The 19,737-nt window shown below is 39.8% G+C and overlaps 1 protein-coding gene across 1 annotated transcript in view; it reads left to right on the top strand.

Annotated features, from left to right (window-relative positions):
* Positions 1-19,737, top strand: part of SLC38A9 (solute carrier family 38, member 9) — a 41,566-nt gene that overhangs the window by 9,670 nt on the left and 12,159 nt on the right. The window contains 7 exon segments of the mRNA XM_010291253.1: positions 111-174; positions 285-378; positions 1,343-1,513; positions 4,079-4,138; positions 6,472-6,669; positions 9,597-9,704; positions 13,864-13,970. Coding sequence (XP_010289555.1) covers positions 111-174; positions 285-378; positions 1,343-1,513; positions 4,079-4,138; positions 6,472-6,669; positions 9,597-9,704; positions 13,864-13,970 — 802 coding nt within the window.

Genomic DNA, 19,737 nt, shown 5'->3' with positions numbered 1-19,737 from the left:
CATTATTATTGAATGTTCTATATTGTATGCATAAGTATTGTAGCTAAGAGGATAGTATGAAATAAGAGTGCTTTTTAAATTATTCACTGGCTTTTTTCTTTTCTTCCTAGATTTATGATATGGAATACAATGATGGGTACATCTATATTAAGTATCCCATGGGGAATAAAACAGGTAAAAGTATGAAAAATGCATGCGTATGCAAATGTTTTTGGTAACATGGCTTGCTCTTAATTTTTCTGTAGCGTTATTGATAAATAAACTGTTTTTCTCCCTCTTAACAGGCAGGCTTTACTTCTGGAATAATTCTCATCTTACTGATGGGCATTTTGACTCTCTATTGCTGCTACAGAGTTGTGAAATCACGGAAAATGATACGTAAGAAAAACAAAGCTTCATAACACAAATGTTTCCATTAAGTGTGAAATGCAGAGATCTGATAGATTCTTAGTTTGTCTGTATCTTTACTATATGTTAGACTCGACCTACAAATAAAAGCTGTTCCTTTGAATGTCTCCCTAATTTTGTAGACTGGATCTAAGTTCTGTAAGCTAAATATCTGTCTTGCCTTATTAGATTATCCTTCAATTCCTTGGCACCTAAGTAAGTATTACAGCCAAACCCAAACTGTTAGCAAGGTCTCAGATGTTCACTAAGTGTTTGAGGACTTACGGAGTTAGAGGCTCCCGTTCTTCTCCATAAGCGCTGTCCAGTTCTTTACATGTATTTCTGATCGCATTTCACAGTGGAACAGCATGGGCTGTAGCTGCATCCACTTGTAGATGTAGCTTGCATGCCTGCACTACCCTAAAAATTGTGTACATTTTGTGTTTGAAGCAGTTTATGGACAATTGCCTCACTGACAGTGGTTCTACTTAGAATGTACTTCTGTTGTTCAAAACTCATCTTGCGGCTCTTGTAGTTAGTGTTTTTATGCATAAACTAGCCCCTCACTTGATCAACTAAAGGCAGTTAAGACCTCCAGTTTGTGACAACTCATTTTGAGGACTAGGTCATGGTCTGGCCTACTTTGCCATAACTCCTGCAAAAGGCTTTAGCTGCAAATGCATGGCTGGATTTTTTCTACCATGTCTTATTCCAGTGCTTGTGGAATTACTCGAAGTAGTGGTATGGCCACAATAAAAGCCTCTTACTTCTTCAGGTTCCTTCAGTCACACGCCTAATGAATGTTATACTTTAAAGTTAACAGCAGTCGTCTTAGCCCTTGGAAGCACTGTGAATTTTTGTAAGAGTATTATGACACAAAAACACATCCTGTCATGAAGAGTTCTGTTGACTCTAATATAACATTTTGTTATGTTCCTGGTTTTTGTATCTCTAGCTTTAATAGATACCTCAAACTGGGAATTCCCAGACGTTTGCAAGTATTACTTTGGATCCTTTGGTCAATGGTCAAGCCTTTTATTTTCTATGGTATCGCTTGTTGGAGCCATGGTTGTTTATTGGGTGCTTATGTCCAACTTTCTGTTCAACACAGGAAAGTTTATATACAGTAAGTATATATTTTTGGTTAACTTTTACAGGTGTTTTGTGGAAAGATCAAGACTTTGGTTTAGGATTGTCCATTTTACTTCATCTTGATTTTTCTGTTACTTTGTGTGAAAAGTCAAGTGAGAGTAAGTAACTATGTGTGGAGTTATAGGAAGAATCATGTGCGTTTTCAAAGGCAGTTTCTCAATCTTTCATTAAAACCACACTTTTGAGAGACAAAGTACCAATTTTCTGATTTGCATGTCAGTAATGAGTTTTCTTGGTGTAGCTTAAACAACCCAAACCTGGTTGCTTGTTTCCACTTCATATTTTCACTTGCTCTTATTTGCATGAGTGTAACTATTTGAACAGCTGTATAACACCCTAGGCTGTTGAAATGATCTGGGTTAATGAAAAAAAATCGAGTTTCATTCCAGATTTCAACAAACACACTTAGAGTGCTGCCATGTAGAAAGTGTTTACAAGCGTCCCTGAAGGAACGATGAACTGTAGCACAGTGGAAGAGCAATTCTTAGTCTGGCATTGCTACAAAAGAAAACATATTGGTTGTTTACACCCTTGTACGTGCACAGACACACAAGCTTTTGTGGATACAATCAATTAGGTATGTAGAGTTGTGGGAATAAATGATGGAATTGAGAGCTTTGAAAACCTGACTCATAGCGTTGAATAGCACAACTAAGGTTTAAGAGTTTCTGTTTTGAAGGTAATTAACAAAGCTCTGAGGCAAATAACAGCACAGACACTTACACCTCTTAAACAATGTTTAATTAGAGTTCCCACCGTCCCTGAAGGACATACTTTACTTTATTGGTTAATGACTGGTATATTTTACAGCTGACCTAATTCATAAGTTGCTCAGGCCATTTAATTTTAGACTTTTTTTTTTTTAATGAGGTTAGCACTTTAATCCAAAGTTATCCTAAACCAAATAACCCCAATTCTAATAAGAAAAATTCGAGATGATCAAAACCGTTCATTTTCTAGGAAGAAAGTCCTGCTTTTCCCTGAGATTGGCATGTCATTTTATCACTTACCTGTATTTGTTTGGGGTTCTTATTTCAGTTGTTTGCACTGTGATAACTTTAATCATTGGATCCTTGTCTTAACTTTCATTGTGGCTACTTAATTACTAAATTATAAAATGGGTAATAGGATGTAGGTTTGACACAATGACATCTTCCAGCCGTGCGTTACTCTAAGCAGGCTACTATATTTAATTCTAGTGCATTCAGATTACTTTTTTAAAAATCTGCACACAAAATTTAGGTGGGAACAAATTGATTTCCTAAGGGAGGATGGTCTAGAAATTAGTAGTACACAAAGAATGCAAGAACTGCAAGCCAAGTATGATATCCTGTCTTTTTTTTAACAGCTTTTTTTCTGTTTTTGTTTTATGAAACAAATAAATCCACAAATGGAATTGCTACTCCTAAAACACTTTAAGTACAGAGAAAACATAAATTGGCTATCCATCTATAACTAATTTTAAAGTGCTCTAATTCTGTGAGAGCTATCAGTTCTTTTGATGGCTTCACACTAGGTACTTTTTTTTAAGTAGAAACACAAAACAGTGATGAAGTGAGGAGGTGATGAGTGATTTTAGTTTAATCCTCTGATTGTTGTATACACTGAGCTCATCAGTAAGTGTGAGAAACTCAGTTGTAATTCAGGGTGTCATAAATCAAAATGAAGAAACAAAAAAGAGTTTTCTTCCCACAAGACATTTTGCTTTCTTTATGAGAAACAAGCTGCTGTTAATTGCGTTTAAAAAATCTGAGGCCTATTGCCCCAGTTGATGTTCTGCGTGCATAATATACCCACATGCAGCACAAGTAAATTTTAACCAGAGACAGACTAATTAAATTTCCAAGCTGATGGGCATTTTCTGTGTGTATATGTACATAAATTTAAGGAAATTGCTATCCAGTACTCCCATGCTGGTGAAATTGCAGAAACTTGGAAATATCTGGTGTGGCAGAGCAGTAAAGTAACACAGGAGTGTAGTGGAAACAAAATACTACTAGAGATGACTGTAGACAGAGAGACGTAAACCTTTTTCCAGAGATAACCTCCTCTAAAATACAAAAGCATCCCACAGAGCCTCTTCTGGAAAAAAAAGTTAGACAAATGAGTAGGGGAAGCTTTTTCCATATAATAGCATCTGGACTAAGGGTATGGTTGGATGCCCTTTTTTTCTGTCCCAAAAGAGGCTGGTTTTAAGGTGCATCGCCTGACTAACCTGCCGTACAACACTGCAGACCGAGGAGCTGGGACAAGCCGAGGTGTGCTGGGGGAACAGGAGTGAGCAGCTGGGAGGGGAGGCTTGGGAACTTCTTAAATGGGCAGGGCTGCTTAGAAGAAAGTAGTGCAGTGGGGGGCTACTTTAAAACACTTCTAAAAGAAAGTTTTTTAATATCCACTTGGGGTTGAGAGAGTGCAATGTACTGTATACGCCTCTGATACAATTTTCCAAAGTATTTCCTTACTTAATTTTTATCGAGTCAACAGATAAAAGCCTAATAGCAGGTTCGGGACATTGATAGCAAGATTTTCTTCTTTTTAGACTTTGTTCATGACATTAATGTAACCGAGATTGTTCCTGGCACAAATGGAAGTAACAAAGGTAAGAAGCACTTACTGGTATTGTGTTTCCTGGTTTGGGGTGGGGGTTTAAAGGCAAATCATATTTCCATGCCTAACCACATTCCAGTTATAAAGTGTATATCCTCAGTTCTAACTACCTTTTTTTTTTTTTTTTAAATGTAATTTTCTATCTGGGATTTGTACTTCCACAAAAAACCACACAGTTGGAAAGCTTAGTAACTGGGGGGAAAAAAAAAAGAAAGTGAAAGAAAGTGATGATGGGAATAATGATTAAAAAGCAAATTGTGAGTTTGTGTATACTGAGATAGATCCTCCTTAAAACCGTGAATGTTAGACCTCTTAACACTAGTTGCACAATGAGGAATTGTCTTAAGTAATTTTAACTTTCATACCCTAAAATTGAGGCACATCAGATCTGTTTACTGTTTAAAATCTTGGTTGGTGCATCTTCGCTCCTGACCACCCCTGCAACAACGTTCTTATTTGAAAAAAATAGGAACAGCTTTAGTGATGCTGAGCGTAGGAAGAAACAAGTGTCAGGCTACATAAGCTGAGCGACTGCTTGCCTTTTGTGAAGAGTTTGACATTTGCACAATGAACGCAAGAAACTACAGTCAAGTGTGAAGATCGGTCTGTTGAGCGTTCTTAAGTAGGCAGACTAATGTAGAATGAAGGCAGCAGCTAGGCATTGTTGGCTTCTGATCTTTCCGCCTGTACACAGTAGCTGAACATGTAGTACTTTGTTATGAAGCAGAAAATTTTCTCTATCCTGGGTGCTTGTAGGAGTGAGGAAACATTTCAGTACCAGCCAGACAGCTGTGTGTCACACTAGCTGCAGCCGTGTTTCTGGAGAGCAGCTGTTGGAGTCAGGCAAAGGAGCTGAGAAATACTTCTGAAAACCAGCTGATGTGTATTTGAGCTGGTGTTGAATCCTGTTTCTCCTACAGTCCTTACCAGCAAGGCACTAATAGCTGCTGCAGCAACAACCTTGTGCTCTCTCGTGCTTCTGCTGTTCTGTCCTATTCTTACGCAGCAGGGGGTATAACTTGGAGACAAAGTACACAACAATATTCCACAGCATCCTCCGGCAACTGGAAGATTTGAAGCAGCTGCTTCAGAAAATTAAGGGCTGCCAGATGCTTAAATGACTCTTGGCAGGGCATTCAAGGCTACCAAGGAGATCAGTAAGAACAAAAGCATTTTTCAAGGTCTGTGAAACATTCCTCTTACAAGCAATGGAGAGAAAGCAATAAGAAAGCTGGAAGTAAAATAATATAATGGTCGCTCAAGAAATTTGACGGAAGACTTTTCACACCGTTGCCTTTGTAACAGCAGGCATGAAGGCAATCAAGTGTTGTGGGATGCCAAAATTTAAAGTAAGGCATTATGAGAACAATAAGACAGGTTCATATTTCAACACATAACTTTGTAGGCATGTGTTAGAAAGAAATGCTGATATTAACAAGAATCAAATAAACATTTTTTTATCAAGGGATCTTTTTGTTTGGTTCATTTTGTTCCAGTTACTTGTTCAGGTGCTGCCATTGATCAGCCACCATGTAACAGGAGTGTGATGTTCCCTTTTGGTAGTGCTATGGGTGCATATCTTAAATTGCTTCTGTTGTGTTGTGTAGCAGTGATGTACTTGGCACCTGGCAGGGCACCAAGATGACAGGATGTTTTGGTTCAGTGCATGAGTTTTAGACCTGCCAGTAGTTATAGTAGCTTTCCTGGCATCCTTAGTTTGTGTGTTCCCAGAGCAACCTACAGTGATACAGGCTCTTCTGTACACAGATGCGCTTGTATCTTGGTTCATAGGATCTTAATGGAGTGTGCAGGGACAGATTACAATGCTAAATACTCTGCCAGATGCAGAGGTGAATTGCTGTGTCTTGATTCCAGCAGGTGACTGTGGGCACTGAACACACCTATTTACAGGTGTGTGACCTTGAAGGCTGATCCTATGCCACAGCTCAGGCTTCAAACAAATTAGCATCTTTGTTGTGCAAGGCTGAAAGAACCATAGCACTTGTCATCTTAGAGTGAAAGGTGCCTGGCAATGAAATCTTAGTGCTGAACTCCTGATTTAAAACAAAAAACAACAAACAAAAAACAACAAACAACAACAACAAAAAAAAACCCCAAAACCAAACCAAAACAAAACCAAAAAAACCCCTCAAAAAACCCCCAAAAAACCCCAACCAAACCAACAAGTAGAAGTTGGGAACTGAGTTGTCAAACATTGCTTTTGAGTGGTCCTATTCCCCATAGGTAAAACACTCTCCAGAAATTATGGGATCTTGCTCATGAACCCTTTTCATCTGGTGATATTTTTCTTTTCCTTTTTTCCAGTCATTTGTCCAAGTGCTGCTAGCGGTCACCCACCACAGAACAGGAGTGTGACGTTCTCTTCTGGCAACAATACAGGTTTTGAACTCTTTGAAGAGTGGTGGAACAAATCACAAACAGTACCGTTTTACCTGATTGCTGTTCTTCTACCCCTGCTAAATCTGAAGTCTCCATCCTTCTTTGCGAAGTTTAATGTATTAGGTAGGTAACATACTATTAAAGCATTGGTTCTTTGTGGCTAAAATGTATATAAAACGGTGAAAACTGCTCCAATGAGTAGAATCATAGAATAGAATCATTTGCGTTGGAATAGACGTTTAAGATCATTGAGTCCCACTGTAAACCTAACACTGCCAAGTCCACCGCTAAATCATATTCCTAAGCACCACATCTACGCTACTTCCAGGGATGGTGACTCAACCACTTCCCCAGGCAGCCTGTTCCAGCGCTTGATAACCCTTTCAGTCAACAAATTTTTCCTAATACCCAGCCTAAACCTCCCTGGCACAACTTGAGGCCATTTCATCTTGTCCTATCGCTAGTTACTTGGGGAGAATAGACCAACACTCACCTCACCACAACCCTCTTTCAGGTAGTTACAGAAAGTGACAAGGTCTCCCTTCAGCCTCCTCTTCTCCAGACTAAACAATCCCAGTTCCCTCAGCCGCTCCTCATAAGACTTGTTCTCCAGACCCCTCACCAGCTTCGTTGGACACGCTCCAGCAACTCAGTGTCCTTCTTGTAGTGAGGGGCCCAAAACTGAACACAGGATTCGAGGTGTGGCCTCCCCAGTGCACGATCACTTCCCTACTCCAGCTGGCCACACTATTTCTGATGCAAGCCAGGATGCTGTTGGCCTTCTTGGCCACCTGGGCACACTACTGGCTCATATTCAGCCAACTGTCAACCAGCATCCCCAGGTCCTTTTCTGCCAGGCAGCTTTCCAGCCGCTGTTCCGGTAGCTTGTGGGCAGCCCATATTGTGCTTCAGTGTGGTTTGTTGGTTGGTTTGTTAATCACCCACAGGCTTTCTATCCTGCTTTGCTTGAGCCTTACAATTAATAAGGAGTTAATTTTTTTTTCTTTGCTCCCTTGGTAATCCTGTAAAAGAAGTCCCACTATATTTACAACAGATTTTCCCAGATGGTGGTGCACATACTGCTATGCAGCATTTGATGCATACTACCTTGGCACAAGCAGTCAGGCATACCCTTCCTCATCTGGTAAACATTTCAACACAGGCAATTACTTCCAAAGATTAATTGTTTCTGACCTGAAGTCATTTGCTACCAATCAGTGGATTGATTAATCACATCAGTCAATCAGTGTAACCTGCTGCTGTGCTTCGCCCCAGCTCCCAGTACCCTGGCCTGTTCTATGCTACAAGGACAATAATTGTGACTTCTTGCTTCCATGTCTTGAGATAGAAGACCAAGGCATGTGGGGTTGGTAGAGTGGATAAAGCACATGAATGATGTCTGGAGTTGGTCACAGTTTATGGATTAGGAGAGGTCTGAGGGCATAACATTGAAGCCCATGATGAAGAGAAAGGGTAAAAGGAGATGGTGATCACAGAACAGGTTGAAAAAGATGGAGATGTATCATAAAGGAGGTGGAGGACAGGGAATTGAAGGTCTAGTGTACCTTGTCCTTTGTTCCGGTGTGACAGTTAGAGCTTGGATCTGCTGTTGCTGAAACCACTAAATGAAAATACAGCACAGTAACTTGGGTAAGTGCTAGTGCTTCTATATAGAAAGTAAGGTTTTTATGTAGACTAGATATAACACTAGGGATAAGAAAATATTTTATCAAGGGAGATCTAGCCGTAATTGTATGTGTTTTTAAAATAAGCACATTATTGTGGGCAACTATTTTTTTTATTTGAGAACCTGCATATTAACATATGAAATTTCTCATAACTTCAATAGGTTATTATGTAATTCAGAAGGTGTTCAAAGTTGCCTTAATTTTTGTAAACTTTGAAGTTTATAGAACAAGAAAAAATGGAGAGCAATTTTTGAGATGCTGAAATGAATCTTATACAGAACTTTTACTTATCTTTACACCTACAGAAACCTAAATCATTAGGAAACTACAGAATATGCTATGCTGATCCTCAAGTGTAGAACCTTTTGTCTTCCTAATTCTTTGATGACTTTGATTCTTCTCTGTGAGACCAAAAGATAATATCTTCAGTTTATTTTTTAACCCTGGAGATACTGCTAGAATGAAATGACATCTTACCTGAAACCATACTCTAAACTGTAAAAATGCTGTTTCTTTGTCTTTACTTACTTATAGCCTGTTCTCGGGTGACTAGCAGTATTATTGACTGGGAGGTTGCATTGCAGTAGCCTTAATTACCGTTGCACTGTTTCCTTCAATTTCTAGGTAGTTACTGTTCTGCCCTTATATCTTTCAAATGACAGGAGACAAGATCATATGCTCTCCATCCCACATTCAGACACAGCAAGGCATTTATATCCATCTGTGATCTTATCTGTAGTCCTCTAGCTGTGCACCCTATTGCTGGATGCCTCTGAACCAACGAGATGGAATGCAAATGTAGTGTTATGATAAAGATTATCCAAAGTTATGACCAAGACAAGGTTTAAATCATTAGTGAGCAAATGTTGTTATCAGCTTCTAGCTCCGACTGTAAAGTTCACAAATGCAGTAAAATTTCATGTCTTACTAGACCATTTGGTTCAAAAAGTCAGCGACTGAGCGACTGAATGGACGTTGTAATAGCTGAAGGCCGACTTTGCCTCATGTTGGATTAAAATCCTGACAGCTGAAGCCTGGGCTGATCTGTTACTGCCTTTAGACCTCCCTGCCTGCCCAGCACCAGGGATTACAGGGTTACTTCGTCCACTGTCACTAGTGCAGTGTCTGGAGAACATTAAACATGTTGAAAGTTTGAATTGGGTGCAAGTGCATTATTCTTTCTCTCTGACCTATAAAAGAAATAAAGAAAAAGAAAATTTAGACCTAGCCTGTATTTTTAAGAATGAATACTAACCCTAAATGTTTGGGCTACTGGTAACTAGTTGGATGGAGCAGGAATAAAACACAGCACAAATACTTTCTGCTGCCTCATGGTGTTTATTTGGCTCTTGCCTTTTCCAGGTACGGTTTCAGTTGTCTACCTAGTTTTTCTGGTTACTGTAAAAGCTGCTCGTCTGGGAATCCACTTAGAATACAACTGGTTTACAGAGAATGATTTTTTTGTACCAGGTAAGATAATTAAAGTGCAGTAATGAGCATATCTATGATTTTTAAGGTTTAAGTTTTTTTAAAGCAGTTAATGAATGACTTTCTCATTCACCTTTTAACACCTCTGTGATATAAATAAAGTGAGGAAATGCTGTCTGATGTGGCTTGTAGAGAATCAGGAAGGAACCCTTGTGACAAAGTGACAAGGAATCCCTTTCCCAGTGATGTTTCTAGCAGACAGTATCAGCACTGGTAAAGAGGACTGCCCATTAGAGGTATCTCCAAAATTTATCATGTGACAAGAAGCTTGCCATAGTCCTCTTTTGCCTATAGTATAATAAGTTCTAGCTGCACCATTTTCAGATCATGCCTATTTCAGTAGCAGTTACAAATGACCAACGGTAGACAGGCTGACTGCTAAAGGTGCTGTAAGTTCTCCACATACTGTCTTGCTTAAATGAAATAGCTCATTCACCATAATTTATAAGTACAATTTTCCTATGCTTTCCCAATCTATCTCAGGTTTTAGTCCATAATCTTAGCTCTTCTCTCGTAAACACCTGTTAGCTCTCCAGTATGTTTCTTTTGTTTTCCTGAATGTTGTTTTAGTGGCTGTTTGTTCTTTCCAAATTACTGTTACAAGTTACTGTGTCAGATGTCACAATCATAAACAATGGTATTGCATGAACAGATGGTCTAAAGAGATCAGTTTCTTGTTTTAGGAGGCCTGGAATGAGAGATCTGGGGTTAGGTCTTAGTTGTTTTTTCCCCATCCTTTACAATAGGCAGAATTGTGTGACCAGTTAGCTCCAAGGAGCTGTGTCCTGTACTATTGAGTTGTAGCACTCCTGTTCTTAGAAACAAGAGTATTTTGTCCTTATTTAAAAGTTAACCTGTTTACTTAAGGCAAAATTTAGAGATATGCACCTTCCTAGGGTTACTTTTGTGGGTTTGTGCGTTTTAAGTTCCCCACTCGCAGTAAGCACTGTACTAAGTTTTACACATGGGCCTATTGTTAGGTCCAGTAAAGTAGAACTGGAGAAGAAAACAAGGATAACTTAAAACATTAGGATGGGTTTTGAATTACTGTTGCAAGACAGAGATCAAAAAAAAAGGAAAAACAGGGTTGTTCCATGTTTCTAATAGAACCTAACCTGATATGTGGAATCATGATAACACACTGTGGCAACAAGAGTAACAACTCAGTGAGTAAACTATAGATAGTTGAGTAAAGTTACTGATACGAAATTCAACGGGTTTAAGTGTGTTCACATCACAGTTTGCAGTTACTTATTAGTCTTGCAACTACTTATTCTGTGTTGTCTTTTACCACTCCCTTTTGGTTGATCCATCTCTCTAGTTGAACTGAAATTGATCTGGCACAATAATAAGCAGAATAAACAGCTTAGCTAGTGTATTCCATGTACGTTTGACAAAGAGGTCTGCTCAAAACCCAGTATTACCCTTCTCCACCACACAGCCCCTACCTATCATCAAATCTATTTGTTCATTTTTCCCTAACTGCTGAAGGTCATGTCTTCCTCATCTCAGCCAGGCATTCAGAATTCTATTGAAAAGTCTGAATGCCAAGAAACAAGTGAAAGGCTATGTAAAACAGTTTCTTCTGCTTGGTCATGTCATCAAGAAAAAAAAATTATTGTCCTTTCTGGCTGAGTCTTCAAAGCCAGGCAATTTTTGCTGAGTATGACTGTGTGGAAGACCAAAGCAGATGCTTTGAGGATGAACTGGATTATCTCCATAATTCCCTAAGAATCCTCCTGACTAGTGCAGCATAAGTACAAACTTAAAGATAGATATAGGTAGCTCTGAAACAGTGCTATGTATGCTATCTACTTTCTTCCATCACTGCACTTACTTTTCGGCAGAATTTTTGGACTAACAAACTTTGTCTCCAGTGTAAAAATTTGGATTTCAAAGCACTGGATGATTAACATCTGCATTAGTGACCTAATTTATTTTGTATGGCATTATTCATAATGCTATCTGTAAATAGAAATGATACTCAAGCATGTGCTGCTCAGTCAGTAGACAGACCACAATATTTGGTCTTGCTCTGTTGGGAGCATGGAAACATGAATTTAACCTGAACTGCCTCAGCAGACAGTCTTAAATGCTCACGTGGCCTCATATCTACGGGCTTTTCCTGAGAGTGCAGGAGAAAATTTGCCCAGACTATGGTTCACTAACAAACCCACATAAGCTGGAAACCAGCCTAAGTCTAAGAAATCAGGTTTTAAGCATCTTGAAGTTCAACTCCAAGATCTATTAAGCAGTCCTAGTGTAAAGTGAGTTCTAGTATGACATGTGCTGCAGGTCACTAAGAAGTGGTGCATCCGGTAGTTTGATTATTTTGGCAATGGGACTAGTACTGCTAGGAGATAGACAAAGCATGTAGCTAATGCATACAAAGCCAGCTACTACTGATTCTTGTGGTGATGGAATAAACGCAGTGCTGAAAGAGATTCTGAATCTGTCAGTTTGATTTTTATTACTGAGATTAAAGTACTGGATGGAAAACAAGCCCAAAAGTCGCTTGTACCCTCAATTCCATCAGTAATGCATCATGCTAGCTAGATATAGAAGATACAGTGAATCCAGCCCTAGGGAAGGCATATTTTCTCAACCTCGATGAGCCCTTCATTAATTGCTTGGGGTGTTTACCTTGTTGACTTCATAGCACTTAAGAGAAATCTGGTTTAAATACGTTTGCATGGAGCTCTCTGCGGTTTGATCTGTAAGGGTTTGTGAACCTCTGATGAGTGTTTTGCTGTATTGCTGGATGCTTTCCAGAAGCTGAGCTAGCTCAGGGACCTCTAATTGCTGTTAACTCTCTACAGAGTACATTTATCCTTATATAATACCAGCAAGGATGGTGCTTTACACACTGTGAATTCCTAGACCAGTTGCAGCGCTTCCAGAAACACAGTCTTTGGAAACACAATCTTTTGAACATAATCCTTCAAGTTTTAAAAGCAGCAGAGTAATTCTATTCCCATGGAGACAAAAAAATAAATTCTGTATAGGTGCTGCAAGGTGTATGATAAGACAAGAAGTTGCTTTGCCCTGGTTTGTAAGCAGAACCTCTTAAACATCAAGAGATGTAATTTTTCCTCTGGTAGCATAAGTGACTTCTTATGCTTACAACCAAAGATGCTTACAGCGCAAATGATTCCATTCCCCTCATCTCCCTGTTCAGGGACCAATAGTTATACAGCCTGACTGCAAGTAATTGCTGCCACAAAAATGTGTTCTGTTGAGAAGCAGAAAAGCTTGTGTGTGTAAATCCTAGATTAACCTAATAATCTTTGATTGTTGGGGTCTCTCGTGAAACTTTGCTGGAGAGTGTGCTATATAGTAACCACTGCCTTAATTTTGTACGTCCTACATTGAAAGTACATAAATACCCTGCATAAATATCTACATTGCCTGTAGTCAAAGATAAAATAGGTGTCCCATTTTGTCATGGTTTAGCCCCAGCTGGCAGCTAAGCCCCACGCAGCCGCTCACTCACTCCCTCACGGTGGGATGGGGAGAGAATCAGAAGAGTAGAAGTGAGGAAACTCATGGTTTGAGATAAAGACAGTTTAATAAGTAAAGCAAAAGCCGCGCACGCAAGCAAAGCAAAACAAGGAATTTGTTCACTACTCCCCATGGGCAGGCAGGGGTTCAGCCATCTCCAGGGAAGCAGGGCTCCGTCAGGCGTAATGGTTTCTTGGGAAGACAGACGCCATAACTCTGAACGTCCCTCCACCCTTTCCTTCTTCTTTGTCCCAGCTTTATATACCGAGCATGACGTTATATGGTATGGAATATCTCTTTGGCCAGCCTGGGTCATCTGTCCCAGCTGTGTCCCCTCCCAGCTTCCCGTGCACCCCCAGCCTGCTCGCTGCAGGCCAGCACGAGAAGCTGGACTGTCCTTGACTACTTAGCAACAACTCAAAACATCAGCACTTTATCAACTTTTTCTCATCCCAAATCCAAAACATAGCCTCACGCTAGCTTCTATGAAGAGAATTAACTCTACCCTGGCTGAAACTAGGACACATTTCAACATGGAGGTTCATGTTTTCACCAGTAGATTCCATAGCACTGTATATACTCTGCATTTTGGCATTGTTTGTTTCAAAGTAAGTTATTAACACTTTTTTTCCTTCCTTAGAGTTTAGAATTCTGTTCCCTCAGCTCACAGGGGTTCTGACACTTGCATTCTTCATCCACAATTGTGTCATCACACTTCTTCAAAATAACAGGAATCAAGAAAATAATGTAAGTAATTTCATAAGACTCTGCTGATTTGTATCTAGATTGCAAGGTGACACTGATTTTTTTTCCTGCCTGCTTCTTTTGAAATCGATCCAGGGACTGTAATAGCTTGAGAAAACAAAACTTGCTCTTGTGATCTGATAAGAAACCAGTTATACATGCTTTTGACTGGCTACCAACCAGTAACAGATGCATTAACAAATTTATTCATATGCAAGCCTTGAGGAGTGTCCCAGACCTATTTGTGGTCAGGCTGGTATTAAATGGCCAAATCACACAGAAGAGGAAGAAGGCTTGATGGTGTTGCAAGACTCTAGAAAAACTGTCCAATGAAAACTGTTACAATGAAAAATGCTGGAGAATATTGGGCTGATTTTAGGAGAGTCCTGAACAATAGCATTGTGGTCTAGGTAATATCTTTTTTTCAGAGTTGCTTCAGTAGTTTTATGTCACAGTCCAAGTCAAGGTTCATAGAGAAACCTGACCCTATTTAGGAAATCCTCAAAGTTGAAGCCTGGATTGGGAATCTTTGTGATATGTAGCCTTTGGACTGGTCCTTTGCCCTTGAAAAAGTTATGTACTGCTCATCCAGGTGGAACTACTTTCTTTCTTAATATCTTCCCATTATAAAATACAAGATGCAGTAAACATGATGCAGAGTTAGAGTCCTAGAGTACATTTCTACTGTAACTATTTTGATGTTTTAATTTTTTCCTCCCTACTTTCCAGGATTCTTGTCCAGCTTCATTAAAATCTTAGCTGTAAAGGTAACTACAGTAACATACAAAGATTTTTAAATATTAGCTGTATGAAAAACTGGTACGGAATCACAGAATCCCAGAATGGTTGAGGTTGGAAGGGACCTCTGGATGTCATCTTGTCCAACCCCCCTGGTCAAGCAGGGACACCTAGAGCCGGTTGCCTACACAACACATCAGATAAAATCGATCTGATTTGATTATTCGGAGGTGAAGTGCAGGTTATGTGCCAATGCAGTGAGACGACCTTTTGCTTTAGTGATCTGCATAGTTACTTTTTTGTCCCTGTGAACCAAGGCCAGGTTGTGACTGATCATCTCTGGAAAGGAGGTATGAATTCTCCTCCAGGAAAGCTGGTTGGTCTTTATGGGCATTTCTGAAAATAGTTTAACAGCTAAAGAGGGGGTTAGTGGAGCCCTGAAGAAAGAAAACTAAATAAGTTTCTTCTCTGTTTTCTTAAGACAATCTTATGATATGGAAAAGGGCAAGATTTCTCTTTTTCTTTAGCCGTGGCTTTCAAATTTTAAAGGCATGGTCGCTCCAGCATTCATCTCTGTATGCAGAGAGGCCTAATGCCTCTATGCCACTTTCAAGACTTTTGCTGTGGCTTTTCCCACAGAGTCACAGAATCATTAAGGTTGGAAAAGATCTTTAAGATCATCAAGTCCAACCATCAACCCAACACCACCAAGCCCACTAAACAATAGCCTGAAGTGGCACGTCTACATGTTTTTTGAACAATTCCAGTGATGATGACTCCACCACCTCCCTGGGCAGCCTGTTCTAATGCTTGACCGCTCTCTCAGTAAAGAAATTTTTCCTAATATCTAATCTAAACTTCCCCTGGCACAACTTGAGGCCATTTCCTCAAGTTTTATTTGGATAGAGATTTCCTTCCCTGCTTGTAGCTGTACAGGAGCTTTTCACCTAGGTCTCAAAGTGCTTTTCAAATGTTAACAAAGCACTGATGCTCTTGAAGAGCTAACTTTTTTGTCATTATTTCACTAAGCTGCTGGACTAAGTGGGAGATTTACATATGTATAGGGTACTCAACCTCTGTCATAAGTTACGGTGCTGAGGGTATTTTTTCCTATGTATTTACATCAACAAGATGCTTTTTTATATCAGCATCTCATGGGGAGTCGAATGGAGGCTCCACTGTTTCATGGATCGACCTGTTAACATGTCACTTCCATCAGAGTTCTGCAAAAAGGCACAGAACTTGGCAAGCTGGGAAAGTACTGTTTTAGTTTTGAACAAAACTTGCTGAAACTAGTGGTCATAAGAACAACTCTTTGAGGAGGTGGAAAAAAGTAAGAGAAACAATAACGTTCCTTTTATGGAGTCAGAAATGAAAAACAATAGCAGCTTCCATTCTGGTCCCAGGCGTGTATCACTGCCCAAAGCTAAAACACACATGGGAGAGGATTCCTCTGGCCGCTATTCCAGTACAGTGGTGTGGGTGTGAGAAGAGCAATGCACTGGAAGCAGCCAAATGTCAGCAGCACAGTCTGGAGAAGCCCTGTGAGCAGGGTTCCTAGTCTGCAGTTGAAAGTTGAGCTCCCTGTTCCCATCTGCCTTGTATTTATTGGTGTAGGTTTTTGTGCACTGCACAATCAACTGGTTTGGAAACTGTTTGCATAGAAAACTAACCAAGCCACAAAAAGGTGATTAGTTGGGGTTGGGGGTTTGGGGTTTTTTCCCCTCCTGACTTATGTCATTGTTCTGGTTCCCTGAGCAACTGTACAGATGCTGCACAAGCCCAGAGCATGATCTACAGGCATGAGTATGCTAGTGCTGTCTCCTAACAATTGTTTGTGGACCTACCTGGATGAAAGACTGGGAGTGGGGAGATGTTTTTTGTCCAGATGGTAACTGCAGAAGGCATGGAGCTGTGCATGATTCTTACTTTCTGCAATATGGAAACACTGTTTTATTCCCTGTAAACAGAGTGAGCTTCTATTGATGCTGCCGTACCACTGGTTTCTCTTTCCAGCCAGAATTATGCACAGCATTGTGCATCTTGGTGAAGTATTTTTTTGTCACCCTGTTAAATGTTATCACTTGCCCTTGGTGCTTGAACAGGTGAAGTTTGTTTTTTATGATATAAATCAGAGTCCTGTTGAGATATTACAGAGGCATCATGCCTTTTTTCAGAAGTGACCAGTCTAAAATGAGATGATCAAAAGGTGGTACTAATATGGTAGTAATTACTAAGCACGGATATAGGCTTCTCCGTCTAAGATGCAACTCTACAAACCTGAAGATTTTTTTCACTGTGGCAGAGGAAAAAATGAACTATTTTCTCCATGGCATACAACAGGGAAAGTAAGGCCTGAAAGTTGCCTGTTCTTTTCAGCGTCACATAGGAAATATCTGTAGAGCCACAGAGCCTTCCGTGTGCTGCATCCAGTCCTGTGCCACAGGTCCAGCTTGCTCCTGGGTACTAGCCTGGACTGTCCAGAGTTTTCTTTGTTAGCTTCACCAGAATTATCAGACTTATCCTTTTGTTAGGCAACTGATTTCTGCCTTCGTTCTGCTTGCTGCTGCCAGCCTCAGTCACTCAATCTTCTGTTCTTCCAGAGGCACTTTTGACACTTTGTTCTATGCATCTGACCGGACAAGCTCCTGGTCAGCAGGTTAACTGCAGATAAAGTGTTCTCCAAGTTCCACCTCAAAATCTGCCTGTTATGTCAATTTTACTTGACAAGGGCTTGGCAGGTGGCAAGCTGCGGTCCTTATGAACTGTGACCTGCGTGTTATCTTTGATACTTCCCTTTCATGCTGATCCCCCAAATACTTCCTTCTTTCAATGATTTTTTTCTACCTGTGATTCTTAGATTGCAAACTCTAGGTGTGAGGACTGCCGTATTCTTTACGCCTAGGCAGGTTCCACCACAGTGATGTACATTCCTGAATATAAATGTCTTAATATGAAATTTAAAGTAGACAAATGCGATTATTGCTCTGTTACTTAAAATTAATCCTTTTATATCTCTCCATATGTCATTTGGTTTTATCTGGAATTATGTTGTCTAAACAGTATTTACAGTCAAGGTCTTTAGAGAGTGACCCCAGGTCTTCTGAAGAGTAATGAACTGTAATCAAAAGATGTTACGTACAGAAACACACACTCTTACACAAAGATAACTGTCTTATATGCAGAAGCAGACGTTTGCAAGGGAGCTGACAGATGTTTGAGAAAAAATAAATTCAGGTTTTTGGGTCGTCTTTATTTCTTTTCTTGTTTCTTATGGAAATCAAAATGTGGGTATTCTTTGTGTGGTGACAGCACCTGAAGAAAAGGGTCTGTTGTGTTACATGCTATAAAAATACATTATCAAATTTATCTCAGTACTTAGTTTCAGTACAGAGCAAGCCATACACCCTTAAGAACTGATTATACTAACCAGTTCATGTTCCTACAGAAGTAGTAGTGTACCAGCTATCTACCCTTAATTAAGTGTAGTCCAAAGGAAGCAGTAAGAATTTAATTTCAGATTGCTTGCCCTCACAACTGCAAGTACTTGTCACAGCAAAAATAGTTTTACAGTTGGTTCTAGAGCTCATATGCAGGCTGAGTACAAATAACAACTGCAAGTTACTATGCTGTCTCTATGCATGAAGAATACACCTAAAGTGACAGATTTAAAGCATGTGAAAACAGGTTTTGTCAGATGATGTGCCTTAAGAAGGTCTTGGGTGCATTTTAAAAAATTGTCCAAGTCCTGTCTTCAAGATATGAGAGTCCGTGTCTCTGCAAAACCACCTTACCTTGATTAGTCGTCTCTGGCTCCTGCAGTTAATGGAAGCTACTTATAAATACCTATAAGAAATCTGGATGGTCAGGTTTAGTATTCCTAAAATCACTTTTTAGGAAGATCACTGGTGCTTTTGAAAGTCTAGCTGTTATATAAAAACCTGTACAGCTTCTCATGTCACCAAGGACAAATTCTGGGAATAATCTGAAGAAAATGCTATTGCCCAACCTCTGAGAGAGGTTGGTAGTCCTTACTTGGTGACCAGTGCAAGGAGAATGAAGACTGGAGAAGCATCTTCCGGCTGCATGTACCTGGTTAGCAGGAGGTAGAGGTTGCGGCTGGAAGTGTGCAGCTGCCAGGGGCATGAGGGCCACCCTGGGGTACATGTTAGCAGAGCATGGTTGTCTGATGAGAAATGTCATTGGCCTCTTGCAGGCTGATGGGGGAAAAAGGCATCGATCTGCTACCCAAAAAGCATGGGCAAAATGAGCAGGAGATTCCAGTTCCCTCACTAAAATCTGGCTTCCTTCTGAACTTTTCTTGAAACTCGTAATCTAGCATTTTGTACTTTCCTCAGGGACTACCTTGCCCTCAGAAGACCCCAGAAAAGTATAAGATATGCTTCCTTTGTCAAGGAGATAGTGTGAAGAAGCATTTAAGGAAACATTTCCATGCACAGATGTGAGCAAGCTTTGCCCACACTCTGAGCTGGCTGGAGGCCATAATTATGATCCTGGTCTGGAAACCATATAGTCCTAATAATTTGGTGCTGTGCCAGAGCTAATAAGACTTGCTTCTTAGTCATAGGAAAAAGGGTCATGTATTGAAGCATTAATAGTAATCCTTTAAGAAGCTGATCATTAGCAGCAGCTGAACAAATGCTTTGCTATAAGGTAGCGACTGTTTTGTAGTTAGCATAAGCTTATACAGAATGTAGTTAAGTAATAACTAGAAACAAATGGTCTCCCACTTTATTTAAAAAAAAGATTTGATGTAGAAGAATAGCCCACTTAGAACATTGCTATGAGGTCACTCTGACATATATGTGGATGCTGCATTTTCATAAAGTACTTGAGTAGATTTGCTACTTATTTTCCAATACTAAATGTCCCTAAAAATTTTAATTACTTTTGTGTAGTTGACAATCTTTCTATATTTTAGATACCTTATGAATATAGTCCAAATTTTCAGAAGTTAACATTGAAGTGAAGGTTTTAATCCATATTTAGGTACATGTAATATACCTATGAC

The sequence above is a fragment of the Phaethon lepturus genome, unplaced genomic scaffold (assembly GCF_000687285.1).
Source record: "Phaethon lepturus isolate BGI_N335 unplaced genomic scaffold, ASM68728v1 scaffold12947, whole genome shotgun sequence".
Lineage (NCBI taxonomy): Eukaryota > Metazoa > Chordata > Aves > Phaethontiformes > Phaethontidae > Phaethon > Phaethon lepturus.
This window is presented reverse-complemented; position numbering and strand designations above follow the sequence as displayed.